The sequence below is a fragment of the Anomaloglossus baeobatrachus genome, chromosome 12 (assembly GCF_048569485.1).
Source record: "Anomaloglossus baeobatrachus isolate aAnoBae1 chromosome 12, aAnoBae1.hap1, whole genome shotgun sequence".
Lineage (NCBI taxonomy): Eukaryota > Metazoa > Chordata > Amphibia > Anura > Aromobatidae > Anomaloglossus > Anomaloglossus baeobatrachus.
In genome coordinates, this window is record NC_134364.1 from 137,467,499 (window position 1) to 137,488,038 (window position 20,540).

At 46.7% G+C, this 20,540-nt stretch overlaps 1 protein-coding gene across 1 annotated transcript; it reads left to right on the forward strand.

Annotated features, from left to right (window-relative positions):
* Nucleotides 1-1,165: 1,165 nt before the first annotated feature.
* On the forward strand, nucleotides 1,166-17,868 carry LOC142257879 (ephrin-A3-like). The gene is made up of 5 exons (XM_075330149.1): nucleotides 1,166-1,353; nucleotides 11,902-12,191; nucleotides 12,898-12,963; nucleotides 13,062-13,139; nucleotides 17,418-17,868. The coding sequence occupies exons 1-5, from the start codon at nucleotides 1,286-1,288 to the stop codon at nucleotides 17,537-17,539; spliced, it is 624 nt and encodes a 207-aa protein (XP_075186264.1). The 5' UTR covers nucleotides 1,166-1,285; the 3' UTR covers nucleotides 17,540-17,868.
* The last annotated feature ends 2,672 nt before the right edge of the window (nucleotides 17,869-20,540 follow it).

The window sequence follows — 20,540 nt, forward strand, 5'->3', positions numbered from 1 at the left end:
GTATTAGGGCAGGAGCGCTGTGTGGGGGCTGATGATGGGGGGTGGGGGTGTATTAGGGCAGGAGCGCTGTGTGGGGGGCTGATGATGGGGGGTGGGGGTGTATTAGGGCAGGAGCGCTGTGTGGGGGCTGATGATGGGGGGTGGGGATGTGTGGGGGCTGATGATGGGGGTGGGGGTGTATTAGGGCAGGAGCGCTGTGTGGGGGCTGATGATTGCGGTGGTGGTGTATTAGGGCAGGAGCGCTGTGTGGGGGCTGATGATGGGGGTGTATTAGGGCAGGAGCGCTGTGTGGGGGCTGATGATGGGGGTGTATTAGGGCAGGAGCGCTGTGTGGGGGCTGATGATGGGGGGTGGGGATGTATGGGGGCTGATGATGGGGGGTTGTATTAGGCGCCGGTCCTGGTGTTGATAGACTGGTTTCTCTGCACATTTTGCAGCAGTGACAACCGCCAGCGTTCTCGGCCGCTCTCTGCTCGTCTGTGTAAGTGACTTGGGCACGGCTGGATTGTCTGTCTGCTTCTGTGGGGGGCACAGAGATGCCTCTTAATTAGTATAAATGGGACCCACTTGCTAAAAATATCTGCTGGCCGGGAGCAGCGCGCCTCTGACAGCTGGAGGCATATAATGGCGCCTGCCAGCTAAACTGATCCCTGCAGGCGAACAGCACATTACTCCTGACACTGTACCGCTCTATTACCACCTCTGGTCTCACCGGCAGCCGCCATCGTGTCCCCCCCTCCGGTCCCAGAGCGTCCTCACTGTACACCACAGCCGCGGCATTTGTGGTTCGGCTATAATGGGGCTGACCGGGTCCAGCTCGTAGCATTGATGGCACCATCACTCGCTGTTCATCTCCAGGATCCGTCGTTCCTGCTCCTATGTTCCTCTTCCGGATTCCTGTTCGTTCTTCTTTTATATGCAGATATTTGGAATAAGGTTCTTCTCTGTTCTGTGGCCGCAATCCATGGTGTGACCATCTCCTCCCACAATTCCCCCGGAAAATCACTATAAGGCCCTGAGTTCTGGATACTTGTGACCTACAGCAAGTGTGTCCTTACATCTGTGGCAGAGGTGGCCATGTGACTGCAGAGAAGACATATCCGGGGGGAGAGAGGGGACGTCACCGACCTGTGCCCTCCTGCATCCATACACTGCACGTCTGTCACCTTATCCTTCTCAAGGACGGAGACTGTGCAAAATAATAATCATGCTGACCAGTCCGCCACATGTCCGTGTACTGCTCTATCCGAAAATCTCAGCACCAAGATAATGGACACAGTCACAAATGAGGGCAGCTGGATCTCAGGATGTCAGTGATGAGCGAGCACTGCCATGCACGAGTGCTTACTGCCGGTAACGAGCACTAATCGCGGCTCTATATAATCCTCACGTCTGTTCTTCATGTGATCGCAGCTCTATATAATCCTCACACGTCTGTTCTTCATGTGATTGCGGCTCAATGTAATCCTCACGTCTCTTCTTCATGTGATCGCGGCTCTATATAATCCTCACGTCTCTTCTTCATGTGATCGCGGCTCTATATAATCCTCACGTCTCTCCTTCATGTGATCGCGGCTCTATATAATCTTCACACGTCTCTTCTTCATGTGATCGCGGCTCTATATAATCCTCACACGTCTGTTCTTCATGTGATCGCGGCTCTATATAATACTCACGTCTGTTCTTCATGTGATCGCGGCTCTATATAATCCTCACGTCTCTTCTTCATGTGATCGCGGCTCTATATAATCCTCACACGTCTGTTCTTCATGTGATCGCGGCTCTATATAATCCTCACACGTCTGTTCTTCATGTGATCGCGGCTCTATATAATCCTCACGTCTGTTCTTCATGTGATCGCGGCTCTATATAATCCTCACACGTCTGTTCTTCATGTGATCGTGGCTCTATAAAATCCTCACACATCTGTTCTTCATGTGATCGCAGCTCTATATAATCCTCACGTCTGTTCTTCATGTGATCGCGGCTCTATATAATCCTCACACGTCTTTTCTTCATGTGATCGCGGCTCTATATAATCCTCACACGTCTCTTCTTCATGTGATCGCGGCTCTATATAATCCTCACACGTCTGTTATTCATGTGATCGCGGCTCTATATAATCCTCACACGTCTGTCCTTCATGTGATCGCGGCTCTATATAATCCTCACGTCTGTCCTTCATGTGATCGCGGCTCTATATAATCCTCAGACGTCTGTTCTTCATGTGATCGCGGCTCTATATAATCCTCACGTCTGTTCTTCATGTGATCGCGGCTCTATATAATCCTCACACGTCTCTTCTTCATGTGATCGCGGCTCTATATAATCCTCACGTCTGTCCTTCATGTGATCGCGGCTCTATATAATCCTCACACATCTGTTCTTCATGTGATCGCGGCTCTATATAATCCTCACACGTCTGTTCTTCATGTGATTGCGGCTCAATGTAATCCTCACGTCTCTTCTTCATGTGATCGCGGCTCTATATAATCCTCACGTCTCTTCTTCATGTGATCGCGGCTCTATATAATCCTCACGTCTCTCCTTCATGTGATCGCGGCTCTATATAATCTTCACACGTCTCTTCTTCATGTGATCGCGGCTCTATATAATCCTCACACGTCTGTTCTTCATGTGATCGCGGCTCTATATAATACTCACGTCTGTTCTTCATGTGATCGCGTCTCTATATAATCCTCACACGTCTGTTCTTCATGTGATCGCGGCTCTATATAATCCTCACGTCTCTTCTTCATGTGATCGCGGCTCTATATAATCCTCACACGTCTGTTCTTCATGTGATCGCGGCTCTATATAATCCTCACACGTCTGTTCTTCATGTGATCGCGGCTCTATATAATCCTCACGTCTGTTCTTCATGTGATCGCGGCTCTATATAATCCTCACACGTCTGTTCTTCATGTGATCGTGGCTCTATAAAATCCTCACACATCTGTTCTTCATGTGATCGCAGCTCTATATAATCCTCACGTCTGTTCTTCATGTGATCGCGGCTCTATATAATCCTCACACGTCTTTTCTTCATGTGATCGCGGCTCTATATAATCCTCACACGTCTCTTCTTCATGTGATCGCGGCTCTATATAATCCTCACACGTCTGTTATTCATGTGATCGCGGCTCTATATAATCCTCACACGTCTGTCCTTCATGTGATCGCGGCTCTATATAATCCTCACGTCTGTCCTTCATGTGATCGCGGCTCTATATAATCCTCACACGTCTGTTCTTCATGTGATCGCGGCTCTATATAATACTCACGTCTGTCCTTCATGTGATCGCGGCTCTATATAATCATCAAACGTCTGTTCTTCATGTGATCGCGGCTCTATATAATCCTCATGTCTGTTCTTCATGTGATCGCGGCTCTATATAATCCTCAAGTCTGTTCTTCATGTGATCGCGGCTCTATATAATCCTCACACGTCTGTTCTTCATGTGATCGCGGCTCTATATAATCCTCACGTCTGTTCTTCATGTGATCGCGGCTCTATATAATCCTCATGCGTCTCTTCTTCATGTGATCGTGGCTCTATATAATCCTCATGCGTCTCTTCTTCATGTGATCGCGGCTCTATATAATCCTCACGTCTGTTCTTCATGTGATCGCGGCTCTATATAATCCTCACACGTCTGTTCTTCATGTGATCGTGGCTCTATATAATCCTCATGCGTCTCTTCTTCATGTGATCGCGGCTCTATATAATCCTCACACGTCTGTTCTTCATGTGATCGCAGCTCTATATAATCCTCACACGTCTGTTCTTCATGTGATCGCGGCTCTATATAATCCTCACACGATTGTTCTTCATGTGATCGCGGCTCTATATAATCCTCACACGTCTGTTCTTCATGTGATCGTGGCTCTATATAATCCTCACGTCTGTCCTTCATGTGATCGCGGCTCTATATAATCCTCACACGTCTCTTCTTCATGTGATCGCGGCTCTATATAATCCTCACACGTCTCTTCATGTTATCGCGGCTCTATATAATCCTCACGCGTCTCTTCTTCATGTTATCGCGGCTCTATATAATCCTCACGTCTGTTCATATGATCGCGGCTCTATATAATCCTCACATGTCCCTTCTTCATGTGATCGCGGCTCTATATAATCCTCACGTCTGTTCTTCATGTGATCGCGGCTCTATATAATCCTCACACGTCTGTTCTTCATGTGATCGCGGCTCTATATAATCCTCACACGTCTGTTCTTCATGTTATCGCGGCTCTATATAATCCTCATGCGTCTCTTCTTCATGTGATCGCGGCTCTATATAATCCTCACACGTCTGTTCTTCATGTGATCGCGGCTCTATATAATCCTCACACGTCTGTTCTTCATGTGATCGTGGCTCTATATAATCCTCACACGTCTGTTCTTCATGTGATCGCGGCTCTATATAATCCTCACGTCTGTTCTTCATGTGATCGCGGCTCTATATAATCCTCATGCGTCTCTTCTTCATGTGATCGCGGCTCTATATAATCCTCACACGTCTGTCCTTCATGTGATCGCGGCTCTATATAATCCTCACACGTCTGTTCTTCATGTGATCGCGGCTCTATATAATCCTCACGTCTGTTCTTCATGTGATCGCGGCTCTATATAATCCTCACACGTCTGTCCTTCATGTGATCGCGGCTCTATATAATCCTCACACGTCTGTTCTTCATGTGATCGCGGCTCTATATAATCCTCACACGTCTCTTCTTCATGTGATCGTGGCTCTATATAATCCTCACGTCTGTTCTTCATGTGATCTCGGCTCTATATAATCCTCACACGTCTGTTCTTCATGTGATCGTGGCTCTATATAATCCTCACACGTATGTTCTTCATGTGATCGCGGCTCTATATAATCCTCACGTCTGTTCTTCATGTGATCGCGGCTCTATATAATTCTCACACATCTCTCCTTCATGTGATCGCGGCTCTATATAATCCTCAAGTCTGTTCTTCATGTGATCGCGGCTCTATATAATCCTCACACGTCTGTTCTTCATGTGATCGCGGCTCTATATAATCCTCACGTCTGTTCTTCATGTGATCGCGGCTCTATATAATCCTCACGTCTGTTCTTCATGTGATCGCGGCTCTATATAATCCTCACGTCTGTTCTTCATGTGATCGCGGCTCTATATAATCCTCACACGTCTATTCTTCATGTGATCGCGGCTCTATATAATCCTCACACGTCTGTTATTCATGTGATCGCGGCTCTATATAATCCTCACACGTCTGTCCTTCATGTGATCGCGGCTCTATATAATCCTCACGTCTGTCCTTCATGTGATCGCGGCTCTATATAATCCTCACACGTCTGTTCTTCATGTGATCGCGGCTCTATATAATCCTCACGTCTGTCCTTCATGTGATCGCGGCTCTATATAATCCTCACACGTCTGTTCTTCATGTGATCGCGGCTCTATATAATCCTCACGTCTGTTCTTCATGTGATCGCGGCTCTATATAATCCTCAAGTCTGTTCTTCATGTGATCGCGGCTCCATATAATCCTCACACGTCTGTTCTTCATGTGATCGCGGCTCTATATAATCCTCACGTCTGTTCTTCATGTGATCGCGGCTCTATATAATCCTCATGCGTCTCTTCTTCATGTGATCGTGGCTCTATATAATCCTCATGCGTCTCTTCTTCATGTGATCGCGGCTCTATATAATCCTCACGTCTGTTCTTCATGTGATCGCGGCTCTATATAATCCTCACACGTCTCTTCTTCATGTGATCGCGGCTCTATATAATCCTCACACGTCTGTTTTTCATGTGATCGTGGCTCTATATAATCCTCACGTCTGTCCTTCATGTGATCGCGGCTCTATATAATCCTCACACGTCTCTTCTTCATGTGATCGCGGCTCTATATAATCCTCACACGTCTCTTCATGTTATCGCGGCTCTATATAATCCTCACGCGTCTCTTCTTCATGTTATCGCGGCTCTATATAATCCTCACGTCTGTTCATGTGATCGCGGCTCTATATAATCCTCACATGTCCCTTCTTCATGTGATCGCGGCTCTATATAATCCTCACGTCTGTTCTTCATGTGATCGCGGCTCTATATAATCCTCACACGTCTGTTCTTCATGTGATCGCGGCTCTATATAATCCTCACACGTCTGTTCTTCATGTGATCGTGGCTCTATATAATCCTCACACGTCTGTTCTTCATGTGATCGCGGCTCTATATAATCCTCACGTCTGTTCTTCATGTGATCGCGGCTCTATATAATCCTCACACGTCTGTCCTTCATGTGATCGCGGCTCTATATAATCCTCACACGTCTGTTCTTCATGTGATCGCGGCTCTATATAATCCTCACACGTCTCTTCTTCATGTGATCGTGGCTCTATATAATCCTCACGTCTGTTCTTCATGTGATCGCGGCTCTATATAATCCTCACACGTCTGTTCTTCACGTGATCGTGGCTCTATATAATCCTCACACGTCTCTTCATGTGATCGCGGCTCTATATAATCCTCACGTCTGTTCTTCATGTGATCGCGGCTCTATATAATCCTCACACGTCTCTCCTTCATGTGATCGCAGCTCTATATAATCCTCAAGTCTGTTCTTCATGTGATCGCGGCTCTATATAATCCTCACACGTCTGTTCTTCATGTGATCGCGGCTCTATATAATCCTCACGTCTGTTCTTCATGTGATCGCGGCTCTTTATAATCCTCACGTCTGTTCTTCATGTGATCGCGGCTCTATATAATCCTTACATGTCTCTTCTTCATGTGATCGCGGCTCTATATAATCGTCACACGTCTCTTCTTCATGTGATCGCGGCTCTATATAATCCTCACACGTCTCTTCATGTTATCGCGGCTCTATATAATCCTCACGCGTCTCTTCTTCATGTTATCGCGGCTCTATATAATCCTCACACGTCTGTTCTTCATGTGATTGTGGCTCTATATAATCCTCACACGTCTGTTCTTCATGTGATCGCGGCTATATATAATCCTCATGCGTCTCTTCTTCATGTGATCGCGGCTTTATATAATCCTCACATGTCTCTTCTTCATGTGATCGCGGCTCTATATAATCCTCACACGTCTCTTCTTCATGTGATCGCGGCTCTATATAATCCTCACGTCTGTTCTTCATGTGATCGCGGCTCTATATAATCCTCACGTCTGTTCTTCATGTGATCGCGGCTCTATATAATCCTCACACGTCTGTTCTTCATGTGATCGCGGCTCTATATAATCCTCACACGTCTGTTCTTCATGTTATCGCGGCTCTATATAATCCTCATGCGTCTCTTCTTCATGTGATCGCGGCTCTATATAATCCTCACACGTCTGTTCTTCATGTGATCGCGGCTCTATATAATCCTCACACGTCTGTTCTTCATGTGATCGTGGCTCTATATAATCCTCACACGTCTGTTCTTCATGTGATCGCGGCTCTATATAATCCTCACGTCTGTTCTTCATGTGATAGCGGCTCTATATAATCCTCACACGTCTGTCCTTCATGTGATCGCGGCTCTATATAATCCTCACACGTCTGTTCATGTGATCGCGGCTCTATATAATCCTCACACGTCTCTTCTTCATGTGATCGTGGCTCTATATAATCCTCACGTCTGTTCTTCATGTGATCTCGGCTCTATATAATCCTCACACGTCTGTTCTTCATGTGATCGTGGCTCTATATAATCCTCACACGTATGTTCTTCATGTGATCGCGGCTCTATATAATCCTCACGTCTGTTCTTCATGTGATCGCGGCTCTATATAATTCTCACACATCTCTCCTTCATGTGATCGCGGCTCTATATAATCCTCAAGTCTGTTCTTCATGTGATCGCGGCTCTATATAATCCTCACACGTCTGTTCTTCATGTGATCGCGGCTCTATATAATCCTCACGTCTGTTCTTCATGTGATCGCGGCTCTATATAATCCTCACGTCTGTTCTTCATGTGATCGCGGCTCTATATAATCCTCACACGTCTTTTCTTCATGTGATCGCGGCTCTATATAATCCTCACACGTCTCTTCTTCATGTGATCGTGGCTCTATATAATCCTCACACGTCTGTTCTTCATGTGATCGCGGCTCTATATAATCCTCACACGTCTGTTATTCATGTGATCGCGGCTCTATATAATCCTCACACGTTTGTCCTTCATGTGATCGCGGCTCTATATAATCCTCACGTCTGTCCTTCATGTGATCGCGGCTCTATATAATCCTCACACGTCTGTTCTTCATGTGATCGCGGCTCTATATAATCCTCACGTCTGTCCTTCATGTGATCGCGGCTCTATATAATCCTCACACGTCTGTTCTTCATGTGATCGCGGCTCTATATAATCCTCACGTCTGTTCTTCATGTGATCGCGGCTCTATATAATCCTCAAGTCTGTTCTTCATGTGATCGCGGCTCCATATAATCCTCACACGTCTGTTCTTCATGTGATCGCGGCTCTATATAATCCTCACGTCTGTTCTTCATGTGATCGCGGCTCTATATAATCCTCATGCGTCTCTTCTTCATGTGATCGTGGCTCTATATAATCCTCATGCGTCTCTTCTTCATGTGATCGCGGCTCTATATAATCCTCACGTCTGTTCTTCATGTGATCGCGGCTCTATATAATCCTCACACGTCTGTTCTTCATGTGATCGTGGCTCTATATAATCCTCATGCGTCTCTTCTTCATGTGATCGCGGCTCTATATAATCCTCACGTCTGTTCTTCATGTGATCGCGGCTCTATATAATCCTCACACGTCTGTTTTTCATGTGATCGTGGCTCTATATAATCCTCACGTCTGTCCTTCATGTGATCGCGGCTCTATATAATCCTCACACGTCTCTTCTTCATGTTATCGCGGCTCTATATAATCCTCACGCGTCTCTTCTTCATGTTATCGCGGCTCTATATAATCCTCACGTCTGTTCATGTGATCGCGGCTCTATATAATCCTCACATGTCCCTTCTTCATATGATCGCGGCTCTATATAATCCTCACGTCTGTTCTTCATGTGATCGCGGCTCTATATAATCCTCACACGTCTGTTCTTCATGTGATCGCGGCTCTATATAATCCTCACACGTCTGTTCTTCATGTGATCGTGGCTCTATATAATCCTCACACGTCTGTTCTTTATGTGATCGCGGCTCTATATAATCCTCACGCGTCTCTTCTTCATGTGATCATGGCTCTATATAATCCTCACGTGTCTCTTCATGTTATCGCGGCTCTATATAATCCTCACACGTCTCTTCTTCATGTGATCGCAGCTCTATATAATCCTCACGTGTCTCTTCATGTTATCGCGGCTCTATATAATCCTCACACGTCTGTTCTTCATGTGATCGCGGCTCTATATAATCCTCACGCGTCTCTTCTTCATGTTATCGCGGCTCTATATAATCCTCACGCGTCTCTTCTTCATGTGATCGCGGCTCTATATAATCCTCACGTCTGTTCTTCATGTGATCGCGGCTCTATATAATCATCACGCGTCTCTTCATGTGATCGCGGCTCTGTATAATCCTCACGTCTGTTCTTCATGTGATCGCAGCTCTATATAATCCTCACATGTCTCTTCATGTTATCGCGGCTCTAAATAATCCTCACACGTCTGTTCTTCATGTGATCGCGGCTCTATATAATCCTCACACGTCTGTTCTTCATGTGATCGCGGCTCTATATAATCCTCACGCGTCTCTTCATGTGATCGCGGCTCTATATAATCTTTACGCGTCTCTTCTTCATGTTATCGCGGCTCTATATAATCCTCACGCGTCTCTTCTTCATGTGATCGCGGCTCTATATAATTCTCACACGTCTGTTCTTCATGTGATCGCGGCTCTATATAATCCTCACGCGTCTCTTCATGTGATCGCGGCTCTATATAATCTTTACGCGTCTCTTCTTCATGTTATCGCGGCTCTATATAATCCTCACGCGTCTCTTCTTCATGTGATCGCGGCTCTATATAATCCTCACACGTCTGTTCTTCATGTGATCGCGGCTCTATATAATCCTCACGTCTGTTCTTCATGTGATCGCGGCTCTGTATAATCCTCACATCTGTCCTTCATGTGATCGCAGCTCTATATAATCCTCACATGTCTCTTCATGTTATCGCGGCTCTATATAATCCTCACACGTCTGTTCTTCATGTGATCGCGGCTCTATATAATCCTCACACGTCTGTTCTTCATGTGATCGCGGCTCTATATAATCCTCACGCGTCTCTTCATGTGATCGCGGCTCTATATAATCTTTACGCGTCTCTTCTTCATGTTATCGCGGCTCTATATAATCCTCACGCGTCTCTTCTTCATGTAATCGCGGCTCTATATAATCCTCACACGTCTGTTCTTCATGTGATCGCGGCTCTATATAATCATCACGTGTCTCTTCATGTGATCGCGGCTCTGTATAATCCTCACGTCTGTCCTTCATGTGATCGCAGCTCTATATAATCCTCACGTCTGTTTTTCATGTGATCGCGGCTCTATATAATCCTCACACGTCTGTTCTTCATATGATCGTGGCTCTATATAATCCTCACGTCTGTTCTTCATGTTATTGCGGCTCTATATAATCCTCACACGTCTGTTCTTCATGTGATCGCGGCTCTATATAATCCTCACACGTCTGTTCTTCATGTGATCGCGGCTCTATATAATCCTCACGCGTCTCTTCATGTGATCGCGGCTCTATATAATCTTTACGCGTCTCTTCTTCATGTTATCGCGGCTCTATATAATCCTCACGCGTCTCTTCTTCATGTGATCGCGGCTCTATATAATCCTCACACGTCTGTTCTTCATGTGATCGCGGCTCTATATAATCTTCACGCGTCTCTTCTTCATGTGATCGCGGCTCTATATAATCCTCACACGTCTGTTCTTCATGTTATCGCGGCTCTATATAATCCTCATTCGTCTCTTCTTCATGTGATCGCGGCTCTCTATAATCCTCACACGTCTGTTCTTCATGTGATCGTGGCTCTATATAATCCTCACGCGTCTCTTCTTCATGTTATCGCGGCTCTATATAATCCTCACGCGTCTCTTCTTCATGTTATCGCGGCTCTATATAATCCTCACGTCTGTTCTTCATGTGATCGCGGCTCTATATAATCCTCACGCGTCTCTTCATGTGATCGCGGCTCTGTATAATCCTCACGTCTGTTCTTCATGTGATCGCGGCTCTATATAATCCTCACGTCTGTTCTTCATGTGATCGCGGCTCTGTATAATCCTCACACGTCTGTTCTTCATGTGATCGCGGCTCTATATAATCCTCACACGTCTGTTCTTCATGTGATCGCGGCTCTATATAATCCTCACACGTCTGTTCTTCATGTGATCGCGGCTCTATATAATCCTCACACGTCTGTTCTTCACGTGATCGCGGCTCTACATAATCCTCACACGTCTCTTCATGTGATCGCGGCTCTATATAATCCTCACACGTCTCTTCTTCATGTGATCGAGCCTCTATATTATCCGGTTTCTTTGCTCTGGCACTGTCTGGGTGTGTGTTACAGGGGGAGCGTGACCATCACTAAGTGCTTTTGTCCAGCTCAATATTTCCTAATTAATTCTCAGCCTTGAGAGCAGAGATTAGAGAAAAAATCCAAATTACAGCTCAGCCGTGCGTGCGATGTATTGACGGACACACGTGACCAGAGGCGGCCTGTCAGAAGCTTTTCAGCAGACTCTATCTGGCTTCTGGTGTAAAGATGGTGTGGTGTTTGGGGATCAGGATATCCCGGGGGTCGGCTCCTGCGGGGAGGATGAAGGGGTCCCTGCTCTGCGGGGTGGCTCGGCTGATGGGACTAATGTCTTTTTTTTTTCCCTTCCAGTTTGCGGCGCAATGACTACACGGTTCAGGTGAATGTTAACGACTACCTTGACATTTACTGCCCACATTATAACGATACGATGGCGGATCACCGGATGGAGCAGTATATCCTGTACATGGTGAATTATGAGGGCTACCACTCCTGCAACACCAGCCATGGCTTCAAGCGCTGGGAATGTAACCGGCCGCACTCCCCGCACAGCCCCATAAAGTTCTCGAAGAAGTTTCAGCGGTACAGCGCCTTTTCTCTGGGGTACGAGTTCCACGCGGGACACAACTACTACTACATCTGTGAGTACCGGAGGGTAGAGCCGCATTGGGGCCATCACGTACATTCAGCAAGCGCGCTGGAGATCTCAGTGTCCCAGGAACAGAACCAAGGCGTTACATTTTAGCCCAGTGGTGAGCCGCCTGCAGCCTCCGACAAAGGAGCGTCTTACCTTGCGTTTGTTAGATGGAGGACGTGTCATCTGACTCTGGGTTTGTGCACCATGTATTGCATGCCTGCACTGTCCTGTAATACGGATGCCTGTATACAGCGGTGTAATAAGACTGGTGCATATCTCACCCTAGTGGTCAAAATATAGAATTGCACATGTGATCAGTGCAGTGGATGTTGCTCACTGACACAGGAGGAGCCGCTGCCTCTGAGTCTGCGAGTGATCACTGCCATCCATCTACCCCAGAGCGAAGGCTCACACCGGATTGTGGGATCTGTCCGGCTGATGTATGGGCTCCTCGCACCCCAAATTCTGCCGGATGTAAGGGGGATGGCCTCACTCCCAAGTCACATGTGAGGGGGCACTAATCACAGCAGGCAGGTGGAGGCTCCCGCTGCAGTCATCTGTCGTCCGGTGGATGGACATCCCCGGTCCCCTTACAGGATCCCTCCTGCTGATACTCAGTTGAACCCTTCAGTTGTTCCTCCTGGTATTTTAGTCTTAATTTTTACATTGCACCCATTCTTATTGTTTTTTGTTTTTTTTTCTTTTTCCAGCAACACCAACCCACAACCACCGGCACTCGTGCCTGAAGATGAAAGTGTCCGTGTGCTGCGCAACCAGTAAGTGTTTAAAACCTGGGACCTGGGGGGATGGTGATTGCTTACTGTTGTCAGGACTACGTCAGGCGCGTGGTAATGGTGTCGTCCTTCCCCCGCAGCGGCTCATTCTGGAGAGAAGCACGCTCCCACCCTGCCCCAATTCACGATAGGACCAGAGGTGAAGATTGAAGACCTAGGTGAGTCTGCTCACCAGGGCTGTGGAGTTGGAGTCGTGGAGTCGGAGCTAATTTTGATGGAGTCGGAGCCGGAGTCGGAGCTAATTTTGATGGAGCCGAAGTCGCAGCTCATTTTGATGGAGTCGGAGTCGGTATAAAATGAACCGGCTCCGACTCCTAGAATATATAATAAATTGGGCACAGTAGTGCAATGCAGAATGTGTTGAATATTTTTTCATAGGAATTTGGGAAAGTTATGAAATGTCCTATAAATGGCTGTTCTGTTCCTGATCTAAGGCTACATTCACACACAGCGTTTTTGCTGCGTTTTTTGAGGATACATTTGTCAGCTGCAAAAGCAGATCAGCTTTTTAAAAAACTGCATCACCTGAAAGGTTTTTGAGCTCATAAAAAAGCATTAGAAAAAGGCCACACAAGCTGACTGCTCATTCTTTGTGAGGATCCTCACAAAACGCTGTGTCTGAATGTCCTATCTTGTCACCCATTGCCTTTGCTGGATGCCCAGAGTCACTGCATTTCACTCAATTATTTTGCCATCAATATTCGATATTTGTAAAGAAGAAAGAAATTGTTAGCAAGACACTGGCAGTAACAGATAGTAAAGCTCATCACAGCAGCCAGCTTCTCCAGGCCTTAGTGGAAAAAGTTCTGCAAGATTACCAACTCAAAAAAGAACAGGTTCTTGCTATTGTAAAGGACAATGCTTCAAACTTGATAAGTACAATTAAACTGATGAATGAGAGTAATGAACAACAGCTAGAAGAAAATTTAGGATTTAGTATGTGTGAGATGGAGCCACAGCGCTGCTCATGTAACGGAGGAACAAACAGATATTACAACAGAAGAACAGCAAAATGATACTTTAGGATTAGATGATCTTGTTGAAGCTGCTTCAAAACTGCTGTCATGTGACCCGGAAGTTGTGGTGTTGCCACTGTACTGTATCGTACTATACTGGCGTGCGCCGCATCCGCCAAACTGGTGAAAAGCCGGATGTGTGAAACTGGGCGGACATGCTGGAAATCTAATTGGAAAAGTGAGGAAGTTGGTTATTGCCGCCAGAACCCCTAAAATTGATTCCATCTTGAAGAAATGTGCTGGGAAAGGGGCAATTGTTGATCAAGCCACTCGGTGAGGCGGTACTTATTTAATGACTGAGCGATTGCTTGAACTAAAATCATTTCTTATAGATATGGTAAACCCTCAAGTAACCTTAAATGAAGGTCATTGGACACAGGTGGCTAAATTGAAGGAATTGCTTAATCACCCATTTACCGTGACTAAAAAATTACAAGCTGAGGATTTAACTCCTGGCATTTTCATATGGGAGTGGAAGAACTTGCTATTTTGCCTGTCCCAAAGAGGAGGTTTAATCGCAGATGGCATTTCTGCTTCAATGAAACGGAGAGATACACAGCTATTGGAAAATAAAATTCTTCTGACAGCTGTTTATGTGGACCCAAGTCTTCGTATACTGCTTGATGATCAACAGCTTACTAAAGGAAAAGAAGCTTTGAGTGAGGTAGCAGTTAGGATGAGCGGCTACAGGACTGCCAGGCGCAAGAGGACTTGGGTCCTGACAGTGCTACTGCTGCCATATCTTCATCCTCATCAGATGAGGAGTTTAACTTTGAGAAGTATTTGGATGACATGAAGCAGCAAAGTGTTGCCGCAAGGAAAAAGATTTCCCTCTGTCACCTATAGCAGCAGATTGACCAGATTTCAGTAAAATGTTTCACTTGCTCTCAAAGAAATAGAAAAATTCAACCGTTCATCAAAACTGACTGTGCATGAGGCAATTCCTTTATACCCGGAAATTGTTAGAGATGTTGCCCATGTGGTTATTGCTTTGCCTCCAACCCAAGTTACTGTAGAGAGGATGTTCTCTAGCCTTAATATTAGGTCACATCAGGTCATCTGTGAAGGAGGATCTGATGGAGGCAATTCTATTTCTTACAACAAATTCATAGACTACACAAATGTTATTTACTATGTTTTTGTTGAAAACTGTTTTTTGCCACCAACATAGTGTTTTTTATATATATATATATATATATATATATATATATATATATATATATATATATATATATATATATATATATAGGTAATGCACTATGTAAGTGGCAAAAAACATTTTTCATCAAAAACATACTAAATATTTAGCATAATGCTCATATTTAAGTGAAAAATATATTGTAGTATAATGTGAACATCAGATATTTAATCATTTTTATGATACAATAATCAAGATATTTAGATAGAACATAAAATATATTTATTGTAATACAACTTTAGAACACAAACTAATAAATTGTAAATATGTAATATATATAATATATAATTATACAGTGTGTGTGTATATATATTCCACAAGATATATATGTAGTCTACTGTATATTACATATTGTATTACATATTTACAATTTATTAGTTTTTTGTGTTCTAAAGTTGTATCCAATAAATATATTTTATGTTCTATTAAAATATCTTGATTATTGTATCATAAAAATTAAATGTCTGATGATCACATACACATGTTGATGTCCTACAATAAATTTTTCACCTAACTATAAGCAATATATGTAGGAGTCGGAGTGGTGGAGTCTGAGTCGGTGCAAGGGAAATTGAAGAGTCTGAGTCGAAGGTTTAGCTTACCGACTCCACAGCCCTGCTGCTCACTCGTGGTGCGCTGTCTCCCCCTGCAGGATGGTCGACTCATAGCAGTTTCTCACACTTCCTCACATGCTGGTGTCCGGATCATATTCTACAGGAGGTGCCCATAGATGCAGATCGGTAGTTGATGACCCGCAGAGTGGTCTCGTGCCTCATCCATGACAGGCCATCACACCCATCAAATATGGTAGTCTGCAGGCACCTGCTACTTGTGCCCGGTGTCGTCCCGAAAGATTCGGAAATTGCAGCCAAGTGTTTGACTGGATTAGTGATTGAGCTCTGACTACCCGGGACTAAGACACCAGCTTCATTGCTGCTGTTGGAATGTAGATTAGATTGTTCCTGGCCGGCCAGATAATCACACGAGCTGCTTCCCTTCATCGTGTTTAGCTGTTATTGCCGCCCGCACGACGGTGTCACAGGGCGACTCTGAGCTTAATGTTTTTGGGCTCCCAAAGACACTGCTGCTCCTGTCATAAATATAAACCTCCTTGGGTGTTGTGTAAGTAAACCCTTGTCTAATGTGCATCTTGTAGGCGGCCGCTATATATATTGTGACCTACATACTGGACGGTCACCTCCATCTGCTGTCTCCTCTTGGCTTAAATGTACTTTTGTGTTCAAGGGACATGTTGTTCAGTCTCGCTAGTCCCCTCTGGTGTTTAAGTCCTCTGCAGACATCACATGGACGATCCCACTCGTCTACCTTCACTCTCCACCTTCCTACATCAATCACCTTTTTCATGCTCTACATCCCCTGACTGACCTCGGCCCCTGCCCTCCGCCTACCTCTGACTATGACCTCGACCCCTACCCTCCACCCATATCTCGGACTGCAACCGGGGCCCTTGCCCTTTGCCCGCATCTTGGACTGGGACTCTGGCCCTTGCCCTTTGCCCGCATCTTGGACTGGGACTCTGGTCCGTGCCCTCTGCCCGCCTCTTGGACTGGGACTCTGGTCCGTGCCCTCTGCCCGCCTCTTGGACTGGGACTCTGGTCCGTGCCCTCTGCCCGCCTCTTGGACTGGGACTCTGGTCCGTGCCCTCTGCCCGCCTCTTGGACTGGGACTCTGGTCCGTGCCCTCTGCCCGCCTCTTGGACTGGGACTCTGGTCCGTGCCCTCTGCCCGCCTCTTGGACTGGGAACCTGGACCGTGCCCTCCGCCCACCTCTTGGACTGGGAACCTGGTCCGTGCCCTCCGCCCGCCTCTTGGACTGGGAACCTGGTCCGTGCCCTCCGTACGCCCATTGGACTGGGACTCTGGTCTGTGCCCTCTGCCCGCCCATTGGACTGGGACTCTGGTCCGTGCCCTCTGCCCGCCCATTGGACTGGGACTCTGGTCCGTGCCCTCTGCCTGCCCATTGGACTGGGACTCTGGTCCGTGCCCTCTGCCCCCGCTCATTGGACTGGGACTCTGGTCCGTGCCCTCTGCCCGCCTCTTGGACTGGGACTCTGGTCCATGCCCTCTGCCCGCCTCTTGGACTGGGACTCTGGTCCGTGCCCTCTGCCCGCCTCTTGGACTGCCACTTGAGCCTATTTCTGCTTTACTTTTGGACACCAGATCTTGCTTTCCTCCATTCACCTTTTTCCTCCTGTATTTCAGGTAACTTTAATCCAGAGATCCCCAAGTTGGAGAAGAGCATTAGTGGGATGAGCCCGAAGCGAGAACACTTACAATTGACGGTGGCCGTCTCTCTGCTCCTAATGACTCTCTTGGCGTCTTAGTTTTCTTGTTTCAGGCTGAAGACCTCGGAGAAATGAATGCAATCTCCACATTCAGAACTCTGTAAGGACTGTGCAGGTTGGGGAGCGGCTGATGGGAGGAGGAGCAGCGTCCTTAATCTCATTTATTTTTTATTTTTTTAACAAAAATCTTTTTTTTTTTATTAAGACTGAACCTGCGGCACTAAAATCACAACCCTGACACTAGTGGACACTATCGAGGTCTTGTGATTTCTTGAATAATATCATTGAGCAGACAGGACCAAGGAGCTGCTGCCTAGAGCTTGTGATCCACAGGGCCCTGCTCTGCCCCGGCCCACAACATACAACTGGCGGCCACACCTATGGGCTGTTATTACTTGAGTGCCTCTGCCCGTTAGGTTCCTGCGAGGATAGGATGCACGCCGAGTGCAGGACCATGGGGTGACAACAGACCATCGTTTTAGTCAGCCTTACAATCCCCTGAGTTGTTTTTTTCCATTCCTCCTGGACATGTTGCCCTTTGGTTCTTTTCTGGATGCCCTTGTGATCTCTTGCCCAGATTACCGCCAGCCTCATGGATTTTCCTGGCCAAGTGCATTGAGCACAGTATCAGAACCCTTTACCAAATGTTTGTCTCTAACACTTTCTGGTGCCATATTGTGTACTTTTCCTTCCCAAGGTCCTCAGACACCTTATATCAATAAGCCAACCTGATTAAATGGATGATAAAACTGCAAAACACCGGAAGAGGTGGAAGTACCAGACCTGCAGTGATGGCCACTGTTCCTTCTGGATGTCCAGGCTCAGAATTAGGATTAGCTTCCAGGCTTCTGTGGGTCCAGGACTAGCAATGGACAGTCATTAAACCAATGTTCCCTATGTGAGATGTAGCAGAGCCTGGACGCAGCAGACAGAGCGCCCTCAGCTGGTCACAGCTCCACGACAACTGTCCCACAACTCTACAGAGATGAGAGGAAATTGCACTAAATTACCCCAGACCCCTCCACCGGGGACATCCACTGCTCGATAGTCAATACCCTGGGAATTCTTGATGGACAGCTGGGGAACCAGCGCATCCGTAATACAGCAGGACCCCACTGTACAGAGCCGAACGGGAAGAGCAGCATGCAGGAGACAGAATGGCGTTGTAAATACATATCTATCTATATTTTATGTATACCATCCCTGTGATGACGTATACATTGTCCCTTCTGACTGAACTGTAAATTCAAATGTCTTCAATGAAGGCAAGTCTCCACCTATGCAATGCACAGACACTTTGAGAATAAATATCAGACTGACCTTTTTATGAACGGCATCGGCTGTGATTTTCATATAATGCTGTAAACCTAGAAAATGAATAAAAGAATAAACCTGACTAGTCACTTGTACTTGCAGGGGAGGGTGAGGAACAAGGTGCAAGTACCAGCCCGACATCAACCCTGTCCTCACCCGTGGCTCAATGTTGGCTTATACCCAACACCTCAACGGTCTCCGCTCACCTCTCATCAGGAATACCCAATACTTCCCTGGTCCCCGCTCACCTCTCGTCGGAATACCCAACACCTCCACGGTGCCCGCTCGTCGGGAATACCCATCATGGCCACGGCTCTCGTCGGAAATACCAAACACCTTCACGGCCACGGCTCTCCTCTCGTCGGGAATACCCAACACCTCCACTGCTACGGCTCTCCTCTCGTCGGGAATACCCAACACCTCGACTGCCACCATGCCTCCACTGTATTCTTCTTGCCATATCCATGGTCCTCGTGTCCCTCTCGCCTAGAACACCCGACACATGCGAGGTCCCCCTGCTCCACTCGCCTAGAACACCCCACACATGCGAGGTCCCCCTGCTCCACTCGCCTAGAACACCCCACACATGCGAGGTCCCCCTGCTCCACTCGCCTAGAACACCCCACACATGCGAGGTCCCTCTGCTCATGTGCAATACATGACATCTATTATCCCAGCACCTTTGTTCGTCTAGGGTACACAACACTTCAATGGGAGCATGGATGGTTCTTGCACCCCTCTCACCTGCCATAACACTTAGGGTAAATCTATATATTGTGTTCCTTTTTCCTGTAATGACTTCTGGTGTAAATCTATGTATTCCTCTATCCTATAATATCACAAATTTGAGGTAAACAGATGGTCCTCATGTTGCACTGCCTTTCACACCTGTACACAACCTCTGCCTGCGCTCTCGCTCCCAGGTCAGGAATTTCAATGCTGCCTCCTTCCACCCACAGTCTGGGAAAATCTGATGCCCTCACTTCTCTTAAAAAGCTGATAAACTGCGCCCTTCATTCACCTCAGTATGTTCGGGACCTGCATGATCTCTGTCTACTGCAGCAGTAGCTGAAGTGACCAGTAGAGGGCACCATGATCAGTCTACTGCAGGAGGTGTCACCAGCAGAGGGCACCATAATCTGTCTACTGCATACTGTGTTTCCCCGAAAATAAGACGTCCCCCGAAAATAAGACATAGCAGGAGTATTCAGGGATGCTTTAATATAAGACATCCCCTGAAAATAAAACATAGCTGAGGTCAATAATCAAGTGTCATGCAGCGGTGAAAGAGTTAAAGACACTGCAGGACACTTCATTATAGGCAGCGGACACCCCCAGAAGAGAGAAGACAGAAGAAAGAAGACCCCCGATCATACTCACAAGACGCCGACCGGGAGCAGGTGAGCGCATCAAGGTCCTGCAGCGGCGGAACACACACACACACGCACATAAGAACAGACACACACACATCAGATCACACTCACTCTCACACACACATCAGATCGCATCCACACACTCACAACATCCAGCGATATCGCTTGCTTCTCGGCGGCGATACTCTGCGTGCAGTGACCTTCCAAGACCTGCAGGAGGATCACATGGCCGGAAGCATGTGGTATTTCTGGATGTTGTGATTGTGTAAGCGTGTATGTGCGATATCGTCAATGTGTGTGTAAGTGTATGCGATCGGATGTGTGCGTGTATGCTGTCTGATGTGTGAGTGTGT